The 19,314-nt window shown below is 34.8% G+C and overlaps 2 protein-coding genes across 2 annotated transcripts in view; one reads left to right on the top strand and one right to left on the bottom strand.

Moving 5' to 3' along the window:
* LOC135125975 (lachesin-like) overlaps nt 1-19,314 on the top strand; it is a 261,363-nt gene that overhangs the window by 134,158 nt on the left and 107,891 nt on the right. The window lies entirely within an intron of this gene.
* On the bottom strand, nt 643-1,969 carry LOC135125972 (prostaglandin reductase 1-like). Its single transcript, XM_064051758.1, has 5 exons — nt 1,809-1,969; nt 1,651-1,753; nt 1,410-1,595; nt 978-1,357; nt 643-929 (listed from the first exon to the last, which is right to left on the bottom strand). Exons 1-5 carry the CDS (start codon nt 1,912-1,914, stop codon nt 700-702), a joined length of 1,005 nt encoding a protein of 334 aa, XP_063907828.1. The 5' UTR covers nt 1,915-1,969; the 3' UTR covers nt 643-699.

Genomic DNA, 19,314 nt, shown 5'->3' with positions numbered 1-19,314 from the left:
GGATTTCTGACAGTGTATTTGAAAGAATCTAAAAACAATCTCAAGAATCAGTACCAACCGAAAGCATCCAGAAGCTTCTGGAATAATCCGAAAGAATCCGAAAAACTTCGAAAGAATCAGGAAGAATTCGCAAGGGGAATCGTGAAGAAAATGAAAGGGTCTGAACTTGAGGGAACCTGAAAGGATCTAAGAAACTCAGAAGGGATCGGAAGGAATTGAAAGAAATCTGAGTGAATTTCAGTTAATCTGGAAAAATCTACAAGAATGTAGAAAATTCTGAAAAAGTTTGGAACGGTCTGCAGAAATCTGAAGCGATCTGGAAAAACTTGAAAGGATCTTGAAGCATTTGAAATGATTTGAAAAGTGAAAATTCTGAGAGAATTTGTGGGAATTTGAGAAAGTTGGAAAACGTTTGAAGGAATCAGAGAGAATTTGCATCCAGCTGCAACCTCACGTGACTGCTCTAAACCTCGAAACGTCGAAACGTAACGTTCTCGATATTTTTTACTTCGCAGCTCGTTAGAACGTTCTGGATTTGGTGTGAGACGTGTGTGGTCGGAAAGTTTAACAGGGTTGTTTGTTTGGATGAAAGGGATTTCTTAATATGGGGTGTTTGACGCGATTGCGGTGTAAACACGAAGATAAATTTAATAATTTTTTCAAAACGAAAGATTCATGTAAGTACAATAAAAAAAATCGTCAAACTTTAACAATAGCTTTTCCGACATTGTCTCCTTTTAGCACTTCCACAAACACGTCGAACATGTTTTCAAACCCTTGTCTCACACTTTCCCTATAAACCAATTTTCCCTCCTTAATCCACTGTTTATTTTGCAAAACACCCTCAAACCACCTATCCAGCCATCGCGTAAAAATAAATCCCTCCACTTTCAGTTGCTTGAAAAGCACAGCGAACTGAACCACATCAGCTGAAATACTCAAAATTAAAACCACCCCCTCAGTGGAAACTAAGTCACCTTTGGCTCCGTCTTTGTTGTTGTAGGCTGAACTAACCCCACACACAGACACCCTTCCAAACAGGTTCATCTGTCTCATGATTTTATTGGCAAGGTCTCCACCCACGTTGTCGAAGTAGCAGTCGATGCCATCAGGAGCGGCTTCTGCTAACTTCTTTTCAAAATCTTTGTCCTTGTAGTTGACGTAGTGGTCGAATTTTAGTTCTTGGGTTAACCATTTGCCCTTGTCGTCCGAGCCGGCCACCCCTATGACTCTGCATCCCTTAATTTTCGCGATTTGGCCCACAATGCTGCCAACGGCGCCTGCGGCGCCTGTCACCACCACGGTTTCCCCGGGTTGGGGTTTGCAGATTTCCAGGAAGCCGAAGTAGGCCGTGTTGCTAAAGCCAGGTTATATAAAAACCATGGTAACGTTGCAATGGGAGTACTTACCCAGGCATGCCCAAAATTACTAAGGACAAGGAAAGCGGCAGCCCCTCCAGATCTGGAATGATCCATGGGATGGGGTACCCTTTAGGTAGTGGTGGTGTTTCGTCCGCAATGGTGTGAGTCCTCCACCCAAATTCACCCACCACGTATTTGCCCACCGGGTACTTGGGATTCTTACTTTCTATTATTCTATAATAATTAAAACCAAAAATGTTTTTACGGTTTTATTTTTCCTAGTACTTACTTTGCCACTTGAGAGCCTATGAATGTCTGTCCGATAGCTACATCGTGTGCTAAGGACCTCATGTACGGGTCCACACTCAAAAAAACCGCCTCTGTCAAAAATTCTGGCAGAAATCGTTCAATAGAAACACTCAACAATTTTCATGTATTATCATTTACCTCCATTTTTGATGGGTCGTAATTCCTCTTCTACCAGTTTCAAGTCGCTGGCTTTAGGAAAACCGTTGAATGGTTTTTCCAGGACGAATTTTTTCGCTTTTACCATGTCAGCGTTGTTGTTAAATGCGTACCACACTGTTTACTGCAATGAGCTAATATGTGACGACATTTATATCGACTACGCTGAAATTATCAGATTCAAGACTGCATTTTATTAGTTGTATTATCAGTCGAGAATGACGCAGCGCTTTGGTGTTTGGTCCTGGAAAATTTTTAAAACACTTGTTTCCATAAATGCCAGTCATTGTTTAGTTTTGGTGTTATATTGCATCATTGGAGAAATTTTGTAAGAGTCGGTGACCTTTGCTGAATCGCTGCGTCGAAAATACTTAAGTCAAGATCATTCAGAACAAATCCGCGTTCAAGTTCAAGTTCAAAAATAGTGTTATTGTTATTTTTCGCTCAATTTGAGATGGTTTTATCGCCTTAGGTTAAATTAATCGCCTTACGGTTGTATTTCTAGATAACGTAATAATCCCTGCTATTAATTTACCATCGGTTTAACGGTTTCACCTTTCCCAACATTATGAACTTGATAATAATTTATCTACAAAATTTGTCTAAAAGTTTTATTGAACTTTCTCTGGTTTTCTTTGAGAGCTACATTTATTTTATTATTTTACATAATCAGAGGAGCTTTTCTTTTTGTCTGTTAGGACATTTTTATAGAGAAAACAAAAAAAATCTGAGAGAAAATGAGAGATCTGAAGGAATCTGAGACAATTTCATGGAGATTCTACAAAAATCTAAAGAAATCCGGGGTCTGCAGGGATCTGCAAGGATCTGGAAGAATCTGAAACGATTTGAATACAACTGAAAAAATCTTGAGGATTGATGACAGACAAACCGAAAGTATCCAGAAGCATCCAAAATAATTCGACTCAATCCGGAAAACTTCGTAAGAAACTGAAAGGAATCGGTAGCAAACTGAGCAAATTTCAGGGAATCTAGGCGAACCTAGACGAATCTAGATTAACCTGGAAGAATCCGGAAAAATCTGAAGAAACGTGTGGCAAAGAACGGAAAGAATCGAAAGAAATTTCAGAGGATTTCAGGAATCTAGAGTAATCAAGATTCTGGAAGAATGTGAGAGAAGCTGAGGGAACAAGAAGCAAAGAATCGGAAAAATTCAGAAAGAATCAAAAGGGATCGGAAGGAATCCAAAGAAATTTGACAGAATTTCAGGGAATCTGGATAAAACTAAAAATTTAGAGAAATTTTGAAGAATTTAAAAAAAATCTAGAAGAATGTAGACATTTCTGGAAAAGTTTGGAACAGTCTACAGGAATCTGAAGCTATCTGGAAAAATTTGAAAGGATCTTGAAGAATTTGAAACGATTTGAAAGGTGAAAAATTTTGAGAGAATTTGATGGAATCTAAGAAGGTTGGGAAAAACTCAAGAAATCTGAGAGAGTCCAGCAGAATCTGAGAGAATCCGAAATAATTTGTCATAATATGAAAAATTTGTAAAGAATCAGAAGCAATCTGAAGGAATTTGAGCGAATCTATAGGAAACTGAGGGAATTTGAGAGAATCTAAGAGAAATTAGGAGATTCGGAAGGAATCTGAAAGAATCCAAAGGAATCTGAGGGACTCTGAGAGAACCTCAAATAATCTCGCAGAATCTACAAAAATCTAAAAGAATCTGGTAGAATATAGAAGAATTTGGAAAAGTCTGGAGGGATGTGAAAGGATCTGAAACAATCTGAAATTATCTGAATACAATTGAAAAAACTGAAAAAATCTTGACGGTGGATTAGAAAGAATCTAGGAGCATCTGGAATAATCCGAAAGAATCCGAAAGAAGAATCGTGAGGAAAATGAAAGAGGCTGAAACCATGGGAAGGAATCTGAAGGAGTATGAAAGAATCTGAGAAAATCTAAAAAAAGGAGGAATCGGAAGTAAACTAATAGAATTTTAGGAAATCTAGGCGGACCTAGACGAATCTAGATTAACCTGGAAGAATCCGAAAAAACCTGAAGCAACTTCTAGCAAAGAATCGGAAAGAATAAAAAAGAATTAGAAAAAAATAGAATTTGAGAGAATTTCATGGAATCTAGATGAATCTAGATTCTAGAAGAATCTGAGAGAAGCTGAGGGAATCAAAAGGGATCGGAATGAATCGGAAGAAATCTGGGAGACTTTCAGGGAATCTCGAAAAATCTAGAAGAATGTAAAAAAAATCTAAAGAAATTTTGAAGAATTTAAAAAAATCTAGAAAAATCTAGACAAATCTGGAAAAATTTAGAGCAGGCTGCAGTCATCTGAAGCAATCTGGAAAAGAATTTGAAACGATTTGAAAGGTGAAAAATTTTCAGGGAATCCGCGAAGGTTGGGAAAATCTGAAGGAATAAGAGAGAATCCAGCAGAATCTGAGAGAATCCAAAAAATTGGTGATAATCTGAAAAATCTGTAAAGAATCTGAAGCAACCTGAAGGAATCTGAGCAAATCTTCAGGAAATTGAATTGAATTAGAAGAATCGAAAAAAATCTCAGAGATTTGGAAAGAATGTGAAGGAATCTGTGGGAACCTGAGAGAATCTCAAATAATTTCGAAGGATCTACAAAAATCTAAAAGAGTCTGAAAGAATCTAGAATAATTTGGAAGTCTGTAAGGATCTGAAAGGCTCTGAAAGAATCTGAAACGATCTGAATACAACTGAAAAAATTGAAAAAACTTGAGGATTCCTGACGGTGAATTTGAAAGAATCTAAAAACAATCGAAAGAATCGGAAACAAACTGAAAGCATCCAGAAGCATCTGGAATAATTCGAAAAAATCCGAAAAACTTCGAAAGAATAAGAAAGTATTCGAAAGAAGAATCGTGAAGAAAATGAAGGATGCTGAGGGAATCTGAGCGAATCTAAGAAAATCTGAGGAGATCTAAAGGAACATGTAACAAAAATCGGAAAAAATCACAAGAAAGGAACGGAAGGACTCGAGGGAAATCTGAGGGAATTTCGGGGAATCGAGACGAATCTAGATTGTGAAAAAATCTGAGAGAAGATGAGAAACAAAGAATCGGAAAAATCAGAAAAAATCAAAAGTGATCGGACAGAACCGAAAAAATCTGGAAGAATTTCAGAGAATTTGAGAAAGTTGGAAAATATCTGAATGAATGTGAGAGAATATGAAAGAATCTGAGAGAATCGAGCAGAATCTGAGCGAATCTGTAGGAATTTGTGATAATGTGGAAAAATTATAAAAAATCTGAAGCAATATGAAGGAACCTGAGCGAATCTGAAATAATCTCGGAGAATCTACAAAAATCTAAAGAAATCTGGCAGAATCTAGAAGAATTTGGAAGAGTCTGCAGGGATCTGAAAGAATCTGAAATTGAAAGAATTCTAAAAACAATCAAAAGAATCAGAAATAAACGAAAAGCATCCAGAAGCATCTGGAATAATCAGCAAGAAATTGAAAAACATGAATCCGAAGAAACGTAGGAAAATTTCAAGAAATCTAGCCAAATCTAGACGAATCTAGATTAACTTGGAAGAATCTGATAAGATCTGAGGTAACGTGTAGCAAAGAATCGGAAAGACTCAAAAGGAATCAGATAGGAAGGAAGGAATCGTAAGAAATCTGAGAGGATTTCAGGGAATCTAGATGAATCTGAGGGAAAGTGAAACAAAGGATTGAAGAAATCAGAAAGGGGAAACTGAAAAAATCTAGAAGAAAGCAGAAAAATTTAGAGGAATTTTGAATATTTAAAAAAAAATCTTGATGAATCTAGACAATTCTGGGAAAATTTGGAACAGAATGCAGAAATCTGAAGCGATCTGTAAAAATTTGAAAAAAACTTGAAGAATTTGAAACGGTTTGAAGGGTGACAAATTCTGAGAGAATTTGAGGGAATCTGAGAAAGTTGGAAAAAATCTTAAGGAATCTGACCGAATCTACAGGAAACTGAGGGGATCTGAGAGAATCTAATAGAAATTGGGAGATTTGGAAAGAATCTGAGAGATTTGGGAAGAATCTGAAGGGATCTAAAGGAATCTGAGGGAATCTGAGATAATCTCAAATTATCTCGAATACTCAAAAATTTAAAGGAATCTCCAAGAATCTGCAAGAATTCGGAAAAGTCTGCAGGCATCTGAAAGGATCTGAAAGAATCTGAAACGATTAGAATACAACTGAAAAATCTGAAAAAATCTTGAGGTTTCATGACGGTGAAAGAATCAGAAACAGACCGGAAGTATCCAGAAGCATCTAGAATAATCCGAAAGAAGAATCGTAAAGGAAATGAACGAATTTGAAACTATCTGAAGCAATCTGAACGAATCTGAACGAATTTAAGAAAATCTGAAAAAACATAAAAAAAGGATTGTAAAAAATCAGAAAGAATTGGAAGGGATCGGAAGAAATCTGAGACAATTTCAGAAAATCCGGGCGAATCTAGACGAATCTAGATTAACCTGGAAGAATCTGAAAAAAATTGAAGGAACGTGTAGCAAAGAATTGGAAAGAATCAGAAAGGAAGGAATGAATCGAAAGAAATCTGAGAGGATTACAGGAAATCTAGGCGAATCTAGATTCTGGAAGAATTTGGGAGAAGCTAACGAAACATAAAATACTGAATTGATAAAAATCAGAAAGAATCAAAAGGAATCGTAAGAAATCGGAAGAAATTTGAGAGAATTTTAGGAAATCTTTGAAAATCTAGACGAATGTTGAAAAATCTAGAAAAATTTTGAAGAATTTTAAATAATCTAGAAGAATCTAGACAAGTCTGCAAAAATTTGGAACAATCTGTAAGAATCTGAAGCGATCTGGCAAAATTTGAAACGATCTTGAAGAATTTGAAACGAAAAGTGAAAAATTCTGAGAAAATTTGAGGTAATCTGACAGAATCTGAGAGAATCCCACAGAACCTGAAAAATCCGGAAGAGTTTGTGATAATCTAAAAAAATTGTGCAGAATCTGAAGCAATCTGAAGGTATCTGAAACGATTTGAAGACAACTGAAAAAACTGAAAAAATCTTGGGGATTCCTGACCCTGAATTTGAAAAAATCTAAAAAAAAAATCGAAAGAATCAGAAACAAATCGAAAACATCTAGAATAATAAGAATCTGAAAAACTTCCAAAGCTTTTGAATGAGAGAATCAGAAGTAATTCGAAAGATGAATCGTAAAGAAAATGAAAGAGTCTAAAAACATCTGAAGGAGTCTGAGGGAATCTATACGAATCTAAGAAAATCTGAAGTAACATAAAATAAGAATCGTAAAAAATCAGAAAGAATCAGAAGGGATCGGAAAGAATCGAAAAAGTCTGGGAGGATTTCAGAGAATTTAGATGAACATAGATTCTGGAAGAATCTGAGAGAAGCTGAGGGAAGATGAGACAAAGATTGGGAAAAAGAATCAAAAGGAATCGGAGGGAATCGGAAAAAATCTGAGAGAACATCAGGGAATCAGAAAAATATAGAAAAATATAGAGGAATTTTGAAGCACTTAAAAAATCTAGAAGAATCTAGACAAATCTGGAAAAATTTGGAACAGTCGGAGAGAATTTGAGGGAATCTGAGAAAGTTGGAAAAAATTTGAAGGAATCTGAGAGAATTTGAAAGAATTGTTAAGAATCTGAAGGGCAATCTCAGCGAATCTAGAGGAAACTAGGGAAATCTGAGAGAATCTAAGAAAAATTAGCAGTTTCGAGAGCAGTTTGAGAGATTTGGAAAGAATTTGAAAGAATTTAAAGGAATCTGAGGGAATCTGAGAAAATCTCAAATAATCTCGAAGAATCTAGAAAAATTTGACTAGACTGCAGAGATCTGAAATGATCTGAATAGAACTGAATAATTTGACAGAATATTGAAAGTTCCAAAGAATCTGGAACAATCCAAAAGCATCTAAAATAATTCCCGAAATAATCCGAAAAAATTGGACCGAATCTGAGAGAAACACGGTTTTTGTTTATAATTAATAGAATTGCCTAACGGCTCATTGATAAAACGTGCCACTTTTACATTATTGCATTTTTCTAATATTTTCGATGCCAGTAAATGTGGTGTAGCAGCTGCCTCTACAGACAATTTTCCTACTATAATATCTGCAACGTATTGCCCATTAGAATTTATAGTTTCATCTAGTGCCATCCAAATATCCTGAACTCCAATATCCGTTCTAACCCTATTAATCACCTACAAAAGTACAATGTCAAACATCTAAATAGGTTTAGCAATAAAACTTGCCCAAATATTTCACGAAACTCTTTATCCTTTTGTTTATTAGATTCCAAAACATAACCAAATTTGTGCTTCTTTCCAGCTCCCTGGCCCCGACTCTCATTTCGTGCTCAAGCTCCTCTCCGACTCCACCGGCCCTTCTTATCCTGCTCCAATTTCCTTGATTCGATTCAACCTTTGGCTGCACAGGCCCGCAACCCCATTGGTGCAGCGAAATTAGTTCCATCTTAGCGGAACGAGCGCTGCATCGAGTGAAACACATCTCGTGTCAGGAAACTGACGTTCCGTTCCAAGACCCCGCATACATTGTCTTTGAAGCCCCGTCAGAAACAGCTTGTTCCTGGTCCTAACCACCGCCAGCATTTTCGAAAACAATAAAAACCCCCTCCTTCGTCGCAATAAATCTTGTTTTTGCCTGGCGAGGGGAAAGAGAAACAATTTACGACTAAGTAGAAGCAATATCCGCGTTCAAGAAGTGGAATGCTTATAGAAAAGCGCTTTTGAGGGATTTTTTGCTATTGTTGGAGTATGTGGGAGATGGGATGCGTGGGAGGGGAAGCGGATGTGGTGAGTGTCGAAGAAGCTGGAAGTGGATGCGAGATACGAGGGAGGTTCGCGAAAGGATCGAAACCTAATATAAATCGTCATTTATTTAATATTCGGGTGTAAAATCGTCTTCGGGTTTTTCGAAACGCCCCCGTACAAGCGTGGAAGTACACACAAAAGCAGCTTAGGAGATACTTTTTGATGGTGAGTGGGCGCGAGTCGAAAATATATTCGTATTGAGGAGAAATAAAATGGTTGCTTTTATAGTTTGATGAGTTAAGTTTGAGAGATTTCTTTGGAATTGCTAAACAGTTTTATAAGCTGAGGACGTCGGGGTAGATTAAGTGTCTAAACTGCATTGCCGTTTACAGCGTGATGCATTTACTTTGTTCAAGCTTTGTGTTTTACTGGGAATAAAGTGGTTCAAGCCATAAAAGCAGAGTTACACATCACTGTAAATCTTCTTGTTAAGAGTTAATCCAAGAACTTCGACATTGTTAATTGCTGGATTATTAAAATTATTTCTAATTCCTGAGTGAAGCTACTTGTTAATTTTTATAGTAGTTTATGAATCCGTGTTCAGTTTCGAATTTTTTAACTTCATTATGTAGTAAATTAGCAAAGTTGAGAAAAATGGCCCTCGAAAGTACCCTTTTCCGTCTCTTCTTCGCTCCCGCAATGGCACTTCACCTAAATCATCCCCAAAACTACCCTAAACAATGTCCATTCCAAACTAAGCTCAAGGCTCGCCGTAAACGCATTTAACGGTATTCCGTGACCCATAAAGTAACAGTAAGAGTCTCAGTAATGGATATCCGCACACTCCGACGCTGTCGTCCATCTCCGGCATTCCTCAAGCATCGATTCCTGAGTCAAATCGCCGCTCGTTCAGCAACCGCCGAAGAAAAATGATAATTACTGGGGCCTAATTAGGACGGATTTTCCCTCTTTCGCGAACATAAATCTTGCGAATTAGGCAGCGCCGCTTTTATCAGCCCGGTTTTAATACACCGGAACATTTTCATGAGCTAAATAAGCGAGATGATTGGAGATTTAAACAGTGGCTTGGGGTGTGGTGATGAAAACAGGACGTAAAGCGTAATATGACTTTATAGCATGAAGTATGATGTGGGTTAGAACGCGTGTTTGCAAGGAATTTGCCGTAAAATCGAATGTGTGTTTATTTCGGAAAAAAAGTGTAGTGGAAATTTATTTTTGCTTGAGGTGGTGTGGTAGAAAAACAGTATAAAGTTAATTGGACGGGGTGCTCGTTCGATGGACTAATAATGTGGTGTTTTTAATTAAATGGGTGTTTCTTGTTGCAAAAATAATGCAAGGATAATTGGAAACGGAATAGAGTGTAATTGATGATGCGGATAAATTTAGAGGGTTGGTCGGGGTTGATTGATGGGTACTAGGTTTACACATGTCGCATGTTTGTAGACAAACATGTGGTAGGAATGAGGGGAGTTGTGTTGTTCGAAGTAGGTTTTTTATACCAGTGTAAATACCTATTCATCACAACAGTAAGACAGCGAATGTCTTTCCTGATATTGACAATTTACCTGTGACTATTTTTGTTCTAGACGTAGCATTTTTAAAGTTGACGAAAATTTACATTTACTTTTAGAAATGTGTTCTCTACAAAAAAATTATAAAAATGATTTGTTTTGTTTTTGCAAGCAAGTCTATGTTATTTGCGTAATTTTATTCAAATGTTAAGATATCTCAAGAAATCTAGAATTGATTTTTGCAAATCTCATAAAGAAAATTTTGAAAAATTCCTGAAATAAATGATTTTATGCTTGTTATATCCCGGCGCCTCCACCATTTTTATTAAAAAATTTTAAAATTGTGAAACTAGTTTGAAAAGGGTTAAATCTTTTCAAGCACCTTTTCGACATCACAATCTTCTCAAAAAACGAAATTCGATGAAATCGGCAAAAATTTTGAACTTTTTTAAGTAAATTTTATCAAATTGGTTTAAAAAAGGCTGTTTTCTCGACCTGTGTTTGTTGTATAATTTTATATATTTAAGAAATCCACGAGTAATTTTTGAGAAAGCAGATTTTTAAAAATTCTTAATTTTTATTAAAAAAATTTGAAATCATGAAATTAGGCAGAAAACGGCTAAATCTTTTCGTTTTTCGTCATCATAATTTCGTGGCTATTTTGCATAGTAAATTCCAAGCATCGGACACATTTTTATAGAAAAATAGGAAATTCCGTAAAATTATTAAAAAAAATTGAAATTGTGTTAAGATATCCAAGGAAATTTAAAATTAATTTCTGAAAATGTCTAAACTATTTCCAAAAATGCCGAATCTTTTCAAAAATCTATTCGTCATCACGATCTTGTGCCAATTTGCGTAGGATGTTTTCAAGAAACGGAAAAAACGCATTTTTTTAGACCAAATTTTATCAAATCGGTCTGAAAAAGGCTCAGTTTTCTTGGCAGGAAAATCTATATTCGTTGTGTTAAAATGTCCAAGGGAATTTATAATTAATTTTTGAAAACATCTTGTTTATCAAGTAAATTTTTTAAAATTCTTGAACTAAGATATACTTTTAATTATTGAATATCCCGGCGCCTCCACCATTTTTAATCAAAATATTTTTAAACTATGGAATAAGTCTGACAAATGCCAAATCTTTTCAAAAAGCTTTCGTAGTACTTAATTTGCGTAGTATGTTTTCAACAATCGGAAAAAACGCGATTTTTTAGAAAAAAAAGGAAATTTGTTGAAATCGTAAAAAAAATTTGAACTGGTGAAACTAACCTGAAAAAGGATAAATCGGTTCCAGAATCTTCCCGAAATTGAGATCTTGAATGTCCTCATGGAACGGAGAAAACGCGTTTTTTTTAGTAAATTGGATCAAATCGATCCGAAAAAAGCTCAGTTTTCTTGACAAGAAAACCTGTGTTCGTTGTGTAATTTTATTCATTATGTTAAAATATCCACGGGAATTTATAATTAATTTTTAAAAATAGCTTGTTTATAAAGTAAATTTTTAAAAATTCTTGAAGCATATCCTTTTCATTATTGGATATCCTGACGCCTCCACCATTTTTAATCAAAGCATTTTTAAACTACTTATGAAGTAAGCCTGAAAAATGTTTATCATCACGATCTTACACTTAATTTGCGTATTATGTTTACAAGAATCGGTGAAAAAGCGTTTTTTTTATAAAAAAAACTGGTGAAACTGATCTGAAAAACGCTAAATCGCTTCCAAAATCTTCTCGAAATTAATATCTTGTGCATAATTTTCGCAGAATGTCCTCAAGGAATGGGGAAAAAGCGTTTTTTTAAAAGCAAATTTGATCAACTCGATCTGAAAAAGGTTTAGTTTTCTTTACAGGAAACCTCTGGTGCGATTTTGTGTATTAAATATGTTAACATATCTAAGTAAATTTACAATTAATTTTTGAATACATATTGTTTATAAAGTATTTTCTTTTTAATTCTGGAAGTATATACTTTTGTGTTATATCCCGGCGCCTCCACCATTTGTAATCAAAGTATTTTTAAATTATGAAATAAGTCTGAAAAATGCCAAATCGTTTCAAAGACCTGTTTGTGATGACAATCTTGTGCTTAATTGACGTACTAGAAATTCCGTGAAATCGTTAAAAAAATTTGAACTTGTGAAACAAATCTGAAAAGGACTAAATCGTTTTCAGGATCCTCTCGAAATCAAGAACTTTGGTAGAATATCTTCAAGGATCGGACAAAAAGCGATTTTATTAGATCAAATTTGATCAAATCGGTCTGAAATTGGTTCAGTTTTTTTTTTGGCAGGAAACCCTGTGTTTGTTGTGTAATTTTATTCATTATGTTAAGATATCCAAGGGAATTTATAATTAATTTTTGGAAGCATCTTGTTTATAAAGTAAATTTTTTTAAATTCTTGAATTATATTTTAAATATTGTACATCCCGACGCTTCCACCATTTTATTCAAAGCATTTTTAAACCATGAAATAAGTCTGACAAATCCGATTTTTGTAGAAAAAAGGAATTCCGTTAAATCGTTAACGTTAACATTATCGTTAAGAACTTGTATCTAATTTTCGCAGAATGTCTTCAAGGAACGGAGAAGACGCGTTTTTTTAGAGCAAATTTGATCAAATTGTTGTGAAAAAGCTCTGTTTTCTTGAAAGGAAATCGGTGTTTCATTTAAGACAATTTACAATTAATTTTTTAGATTTATAAATATGGTTAATATAAATACTTTTAATTATTAAATGTCCCGGCGCCTCCTCCATTTTTGCTCGAAGCATTTTTTAATTGTGATACAAGTTTGAAAATGCCAAACATTTTCAAAAACCTGTTTGTCATTACGATCTTGTGCTTAATTTGTGTAGTATGGTTCCAAGAAACGGAGAAAACGCGTTTTCGTGAAAAAAAGAAATTTGATGAAATGAGTAAAAAATTTTGAATTTTTTAAAACTAATTTAAAAATGACTAAATCGCTTCCAGGTCCTTCTTGAAATTAGATCTTGTGACGGATTTTTGCAGTACATCTTCAAGGAGCGGAGAAATCGTGTGTTATTTTTATAGCAAATTTGATCAAATCGGTCTGAAAAGCGCTCTATTTTATTGAAAGGAAAGTCTGTGTTTTTTGTGTACTTTTATTCAAATGTTAAGTTATCTAAGGAAATTGATAGTTAATTTTTGAAAATATTTTCTTTTTGAAGTAAATTTTAAAAAATTCTGATGAATATGTTTTTAATTATTATTATTATTAACAAGTAAATAAATAAAATTGTGAAACTAGTCTGAGACGGGCTGAATAGTTTTAAGAACATTTTCGTCAGCACGGTCTTGTGTCTAATTTCCATTGTATATCTCCAAGGAATGGAGAAAACTTAATTATGCGGAAAAAAGAAAACTCATGTAATTGGTTTAAAAACTAGTTCAGTTTTCTTAATAAATCTTTCACCATTTTAAACATATTTTAAGTTTATTGTCGTGAAAAAAAGACTACGTATATTAAGAAAAAAAAGCAAAATACAAGCCCCGCCCACCCACCCTATCTCAATTGTGACGATTTTCTTTTTGGTCCTGAGCCGGAAGGCGGAGCTTAATTGCAATCTTCAGTTTCTTCCAAGAAATTTCATGTGAAACACGTTCTTAAGTAATCGTATTATTCAAAGAAAGCTCTATGTATTAAGTAAAAAAGATAGTCAAAGATTAAGCCACACACCTAAACTCGCCTTTATCTCGATTGTGATAAAATTTTCATTCGTTGTCAGACGTAGGGGTGGAGCGTAATTTCAAAATCTATATTTCTCTGCAAAAAATTACTATTGTAAACACGTTATAAGTTTTTTTGTTGTGAAAAGAAGGCTACGTATATTAAGAGAAACAAATGCAAAATATAAACCCCGCCCACCCGCCCTAACCCAATTGCGATGGTTCTTTTTCTATTTGTCGTGAGTCGAGGGGCGGAGCTTAATTACAATCATCAGTTTCTTCCAAGAAATTTCATGTGAAACACGTTCTTAAGTAATCGTATTATTCAAAGAAAGCTCTATGTATTAAGTAAAAAAGATAGTCAAAGATTAAGCCACACACCTAAATCCGCTTTCGTCTCGATTATGATGAAATTTTCATTCGTTGTCAGACGTAGGGGTGGAGCGTAATTTCTAAATCTATATTTCTCTGCAAAAACTTACCATTTTAAACATGTTTTAGGTTTTCTGTTGTTAAAAGAAGGCTACGAATATTAAGAGAAACAAATGCAAACTATAAGCTCCGCCCACCCGCCCTATCCCAATTGCGATCGTTCTTTTTTTATTTGTCGTGAGTCGAGGGGCGGAGCTTAATTGCAGTCCTTAGGTTTCTTCAAGAAATTTCCAGGTAAAACACGTTCTTCGGTAATGGTGTTATTCAAGAAAAATTATATGTATTAAGTAAGAAAGAAAGTCAAAGATTAAGCCCCCCTTATACCCGCCTTCGTTTCGATTGTGATGAATTTTTTATGCGTTGTCCGACGGAGGGGTGGGGCGAAATTTCAAAATCCATATTACTCCAGAAAAATTTACCATTTTAAACTTTAAGTTTCTTGTTGTGAAATGAAGACTATGTATATTAAGAAAAACAAATAAGAAATATACGCCCCGCCCACCCGCCCTGTCTCAATTGTGATATTTTTTTTATTCATCGTGAGTCGGGGGGCGGAGCTTAATTGCAATTCTCAGTTTTCTCCAAGAAATTTCGGTGTGAAACACGTTGTTTATTAATCGTATTATCAAAGAAAACTATATGTATTAAGTAAAAAAGAAAGTATATTCGCCCTCATTTCGATTGTGATGAATTTTTCATTCGTTGTCAGACGAAGAGGTGGAGCGTAATTTCAAAATCCATATTTCTCTGCAAAAATTTACCATTTTAAACATATTTTAAGTTTCTTGTTGTGAAAAGAAGTCTATGTATATTACGAAAAAAAGCAAAATATAAGCCCTGCCCCCCTTTCCTATCTCAATTGGGACGATTTTTGTTATTCGTTGTGAGCCGGGAGGTGGAGCTTGATTGAAATCCTCAGTTTTCTCCAAGAAATTTCAATGTGAAACATTTACTTAGTTAAAAACGTAATCCTGTTAATCATAGAAAATTATATGTATTAAGTAAAAAAGAAAGTTAAAGATTAAGCTCCACCCATACCCGCCTTCATCTCGATTGTGATGCATTTTTCATTCGTGGTCAGACGAAGGGGTGGGACGCAATTTCAAAATCCAGAAGATTACGTACATTAGAAACATTAAAATCATATGCAAAATATAAGCCCCGCCCACCCGCCCTATCTCCCTTGTGATGATTTTTTTATTGGTCGTGGGTCGAGAGGCGGAGCTTAATGGCAATCCTCAGTTTTCTCCAAGCAATTTCCAGGTGAAACACGTTCTTCGGTAATCGTGTTATTCAAGCAAAACTATATTTATATGTATATTAAGTAAAAAAGAAAGTCGAAGATTAAACTCCACCTATACCCGCCTTCATCTCGATTGTGATGAATTTTTCATTCGCTGTCCGGCGAAGGGGTGGAACGAAATTTCAAAATCCATATTTCTCCAGAAAAATTTACCATTTTAAACTTTAAGTTTCTTGTTGTGAAATGAAGACTATGTATATTAAGAAAAACAAATAAGAAATATACGCCCCGCCCACCCGCCCTGTCTCAATTGTGATAATTTTTTTATTCGTCGTGAGTCGGGGGGCGGAGCTTAATTACAATTCTCAGTTTTCTCCAAGAAATTTCGGTGTGAAACACGTTGTTTATTAATCGTATTATCAAAGAAAACTATATGTATTAAGTAAAAAAGAAAGTATATCCGCCCTCATTTCGATTGTGATGAATTTTTCATTCGTTGTCAGACGAAGAGGTGGAGCGTAATTTCAAAATCCATATTTCTCTGCAAAAATTTACCATTTTAAACATATTTTAAGTTTCTTGTTGTGAAAAGAAGTCTATGTATATTACGAAAAAAAGCAAAATATAAGCCCTGCCCCCCTTTCCTATCTCAATTGGGACGATTTTTGTTATTCGTCGTGAGCCGGGAGGTGGAGCTTGATTGAAATCCTCAGTTTTCTCCAAGAAATTTCAATGTGAAACATTTACTTAGTTAAAAACGTAATCCTGTTAATCATAGAAAATTATATGTATTAAGTAAAAAAGAAAGTTAAAGATTAAGCTCCACCCATACCCGCCTTCATCTCGATTGTGATGCATTTTTCATTCGTGGTCAGACGAAGGGGTGGGACGCAATTTCAAAATAAAGAAGATTACGTAAATTAGAAACATTAAAATCATATGTAAAATATAAGCCCCGCCCACCCGCCCTATCTCCCTTGTGATGATTTTTTTATTGGTCGTGGATCGAGAGGCGGAGCTTAATGGCAATCCTCAGTTTTCTCCAAGAAATTTCCAGGTGAAACACGTTCTTCGGTAATCGTGTTATTCAAGCAAAACTATATTTATATGTATATTAAGTAAAAGAGAAAGTCGAAGATTAAACTCCACCTATACCCGCCTTCATCTCGATTGTGATGAATTTTTCATTCGCTGTCCGACGAAGGGGTGGAGCGAAATTTCAAAATCCATATTTCTCCAGAAAAATTTACCATTTTAAACTTTAAGTTTCTTGTTGTGAAATGAAGACTATGTATATTAAGAAAAACAAATAAGAAATATACGCCCCGCCCACCCGCCCTGTCTCAATTGTGATAATTTTTTTATTCGTCGTGAGTCGGGGGGCGAAGCTTAATTGCAATTCTCAGTTTTCTCCAAGAAATTTCGGTGTGAAACACGTTGTTTATTAATCGTATTATCAAAAAAAACTATATGTATTAAGTAAAAAAGAAAGTATATTCGCCCTCATTTCGATTGTGATGAATTTTTCATTCGTTGTCATATGAAGAGGTGGAGCGTAATTTCAAAATCCATATTTCTCTGCAAAAATTTACCATTTTAAACATGCTTTAAGTTTCTTATTGTGAAAAGAAGACTATGTATATTGAAAAAAAAAGAAATATAAGCCCCGCCCACGCGCCCTGTCTCAATTGTCATGATTTTTTTATGCGTCGTGAGTCGAGGGGCGGAGCTTAATTGCAATCTTCAGTTTCTTCCAAAAAATTTCATGTGAAACACGTTCTTAAGTAATCGTGTTAGTCAAAGAAACCTCTATGTATTAAGTAAAAAAGATAGTCAAAGATTAAGCTACACCTAAACCCGCCTTCATCTCGATTGTGATGAAATTTTCATTCGTAGGGGTGGAGCGTAATTTCAAAATCTATATTTCTTTGCAAAAATTTACGATTTTAAACATGTTTTAAGTTTATTGTTGTGAAAAGAAGACTATGTATATTAAAAAAAATTAAATGCAAAATATAAGCCCCGATTGTGATGATTTTTTTGTATTCGTCGCAAGTTGAGAGGGCGGAGCTTAATTGCAATCCTCAGAGAGGGGTGGAGCATAATTTCAAAATTCGTATTTCTCTGCAATAAATTTGCTGGCGAATTTTGTTCGAATGTTAAGATGTCTAAAGGAATTTGCTGTTTCTTCTAAAATATTTTTTAAATAATTTTCTTGCCCGGCACCTCCACCATTCTATGCAAAAGTTTGACTTCTTGAAACTCTTCAGAAAACAGGCAATTCTGTCCAAAAACAGTCTCAAAATCACAATTTTGTGCTAATATTTGCAATTTGTCTAAATAAATGGAGAAAAACCGTATTTGTGGAAAAAATTCAATGCGATGAAATCGAGTTGAAAATGGTTGAGTTTTTCAGTAGGAAAATCTGTATTTTTTGTATATGTTTGTTTAGGTCTTAAGAGGGCTAAAGAGTCTCGACTTATATGTACGAAGGATTATTTTATCAATAAGACGCTTACAAATTTTTGGGGAAGAGATTTTTTACTATTTTCTGTTCACCATTTTTACACAAAAAATTCGTTTTTATAAAAACAATAAATTGGGAAAAATCGGCTTGAAAGCAGCTGAGTTTTCTTGATAAGAAAATGCGTACTTTTTTTTCAAAAAGGTTGTTTGAGGCAATTTTTTTTTATTTTCTGACCCGGCGCATCCACCATTTTTTACAAAAAATAAATAGCTGAACCACAGGAGACTTAATAAAAATTGTCTCTGGATTACATTTTTTTTTAAGAAAACGAGTGTCTAAAAAAATTTAATTCGGCGTAATTGGCCTGAAAAACTTAAGCTTTCTTAGAACGAAAATCTGTGTTTTCTGCGTAATTTTATTTGGATCTCAAGATGTCTCAAGGACTCCACTTACCTTCACAACGCATTATTCTATCAAGAAGATCTTTGAAAATGCTGAAGAGATTTTTTTAATTAATTTCTGTCGACGTGCTTTCACCATTTCTATACAAAAATTGTTAACTTAAAAAATTTGAAAGGGTATTTATCGCGTCCAAATCTGTGCATAGTTCGCTACTGTCAAAAAACTAATTTTTTCACATTTCGTGCTTTAAAAGTACATCTGAAATTTTCCCACGGTCACGAATCTGTGCTTACTTTCGCCGTAATTTTCACCGTGTCAGCCGAAACGAATTATATTTCCACATCACCTGGGGTGAAATTTCTCTTTACGCAGAATATTTTATAATTAAAATTAAGTCACACGGGCCATCGCTGACACACTTGATTTGAGTAATTAAATCTGTGTTATCCACATTGAGGACAAACGAAAACCCAATTATGCTTAGCAACGTGTCGCTGACGTCAAAGCCTACTAAAAAAAAAACAAATCAATTATGACTCATTTCTACCGGCTGTTCCGTGTTCAGTAGTCGCTTCAAATCATGAAAACAGTTTCATCAAAAGGTAAATCAATCAGACGTATTAATAATAAGTGCCTGAGGGTATAAATCAAACTGTACAACGAAATAAAAACAAACTGCTAGTTTAATATTCAATTAACGTTCAGTTACTGTTTGTTTACTATTCAAATAAACCGGTTTGATATATCAGACTTGGTGTTTGATAGAATTTCATGTACACAGTCGTGATTAAAGCTCTCCTATAGTTTCAAACATTATTACATATATTTCAAACGCCCTTGTTATTTACTTAGCTTTCAAAGCGCAAGCGTCATATTAACGAGGATCTTTACCCAGGAGGTTGTTCGGGCATTGTTGATACAAATGACGTCTCCGCTCAAGCCTTAAAGCCCGAATTCTATCTCCTCT

The sequence above is a fragment of the Zophobas morio genome, unplaced genomic scaffold (assembly GCF_036711695.1).
Source record: "Zophobas morio isolate AGI-343-1 ecotype UQ-CSIRO unplaced genomic scaffold, CSIRO_AGI_Zmor_V1 ptg000010l, whole genome shotgun sequence".
Lineage (NCBI taxonomy): Eukaryota > Metazoa > Arthropoda > Insecta > Coleoptera > Tenebrionidae > Zophobas > Zophobas morio.
Note: the sequence above shows the minus strand (reverse complement) of the source record. Positions and strands in the feature narration are given on the sequence as shown.

Coding starts and splice junctions, on each gene's coding strand:
- LOC135125972 (XM_064051758.1), bottom strand. CDS start 1,914: ATGGTAAAAGCGAAAAAATTCGTCCTGGAAAAACCATTCAACGGTTTT. Junction 1,596..1,650: donor ATAGGCTCTCAAGTGGCAAA/GTAAGTACTAGG, acceptor TAATTATTATAG/AATAATAGAAAGTAAGAATC. Junction 1,358..1,409: donor GTAATTTTGGGCATGCCTGG/GTAAGTACTCCC, acceptor ACCTGGCTTTAG/CAACACGGCCTACTTCGGCT.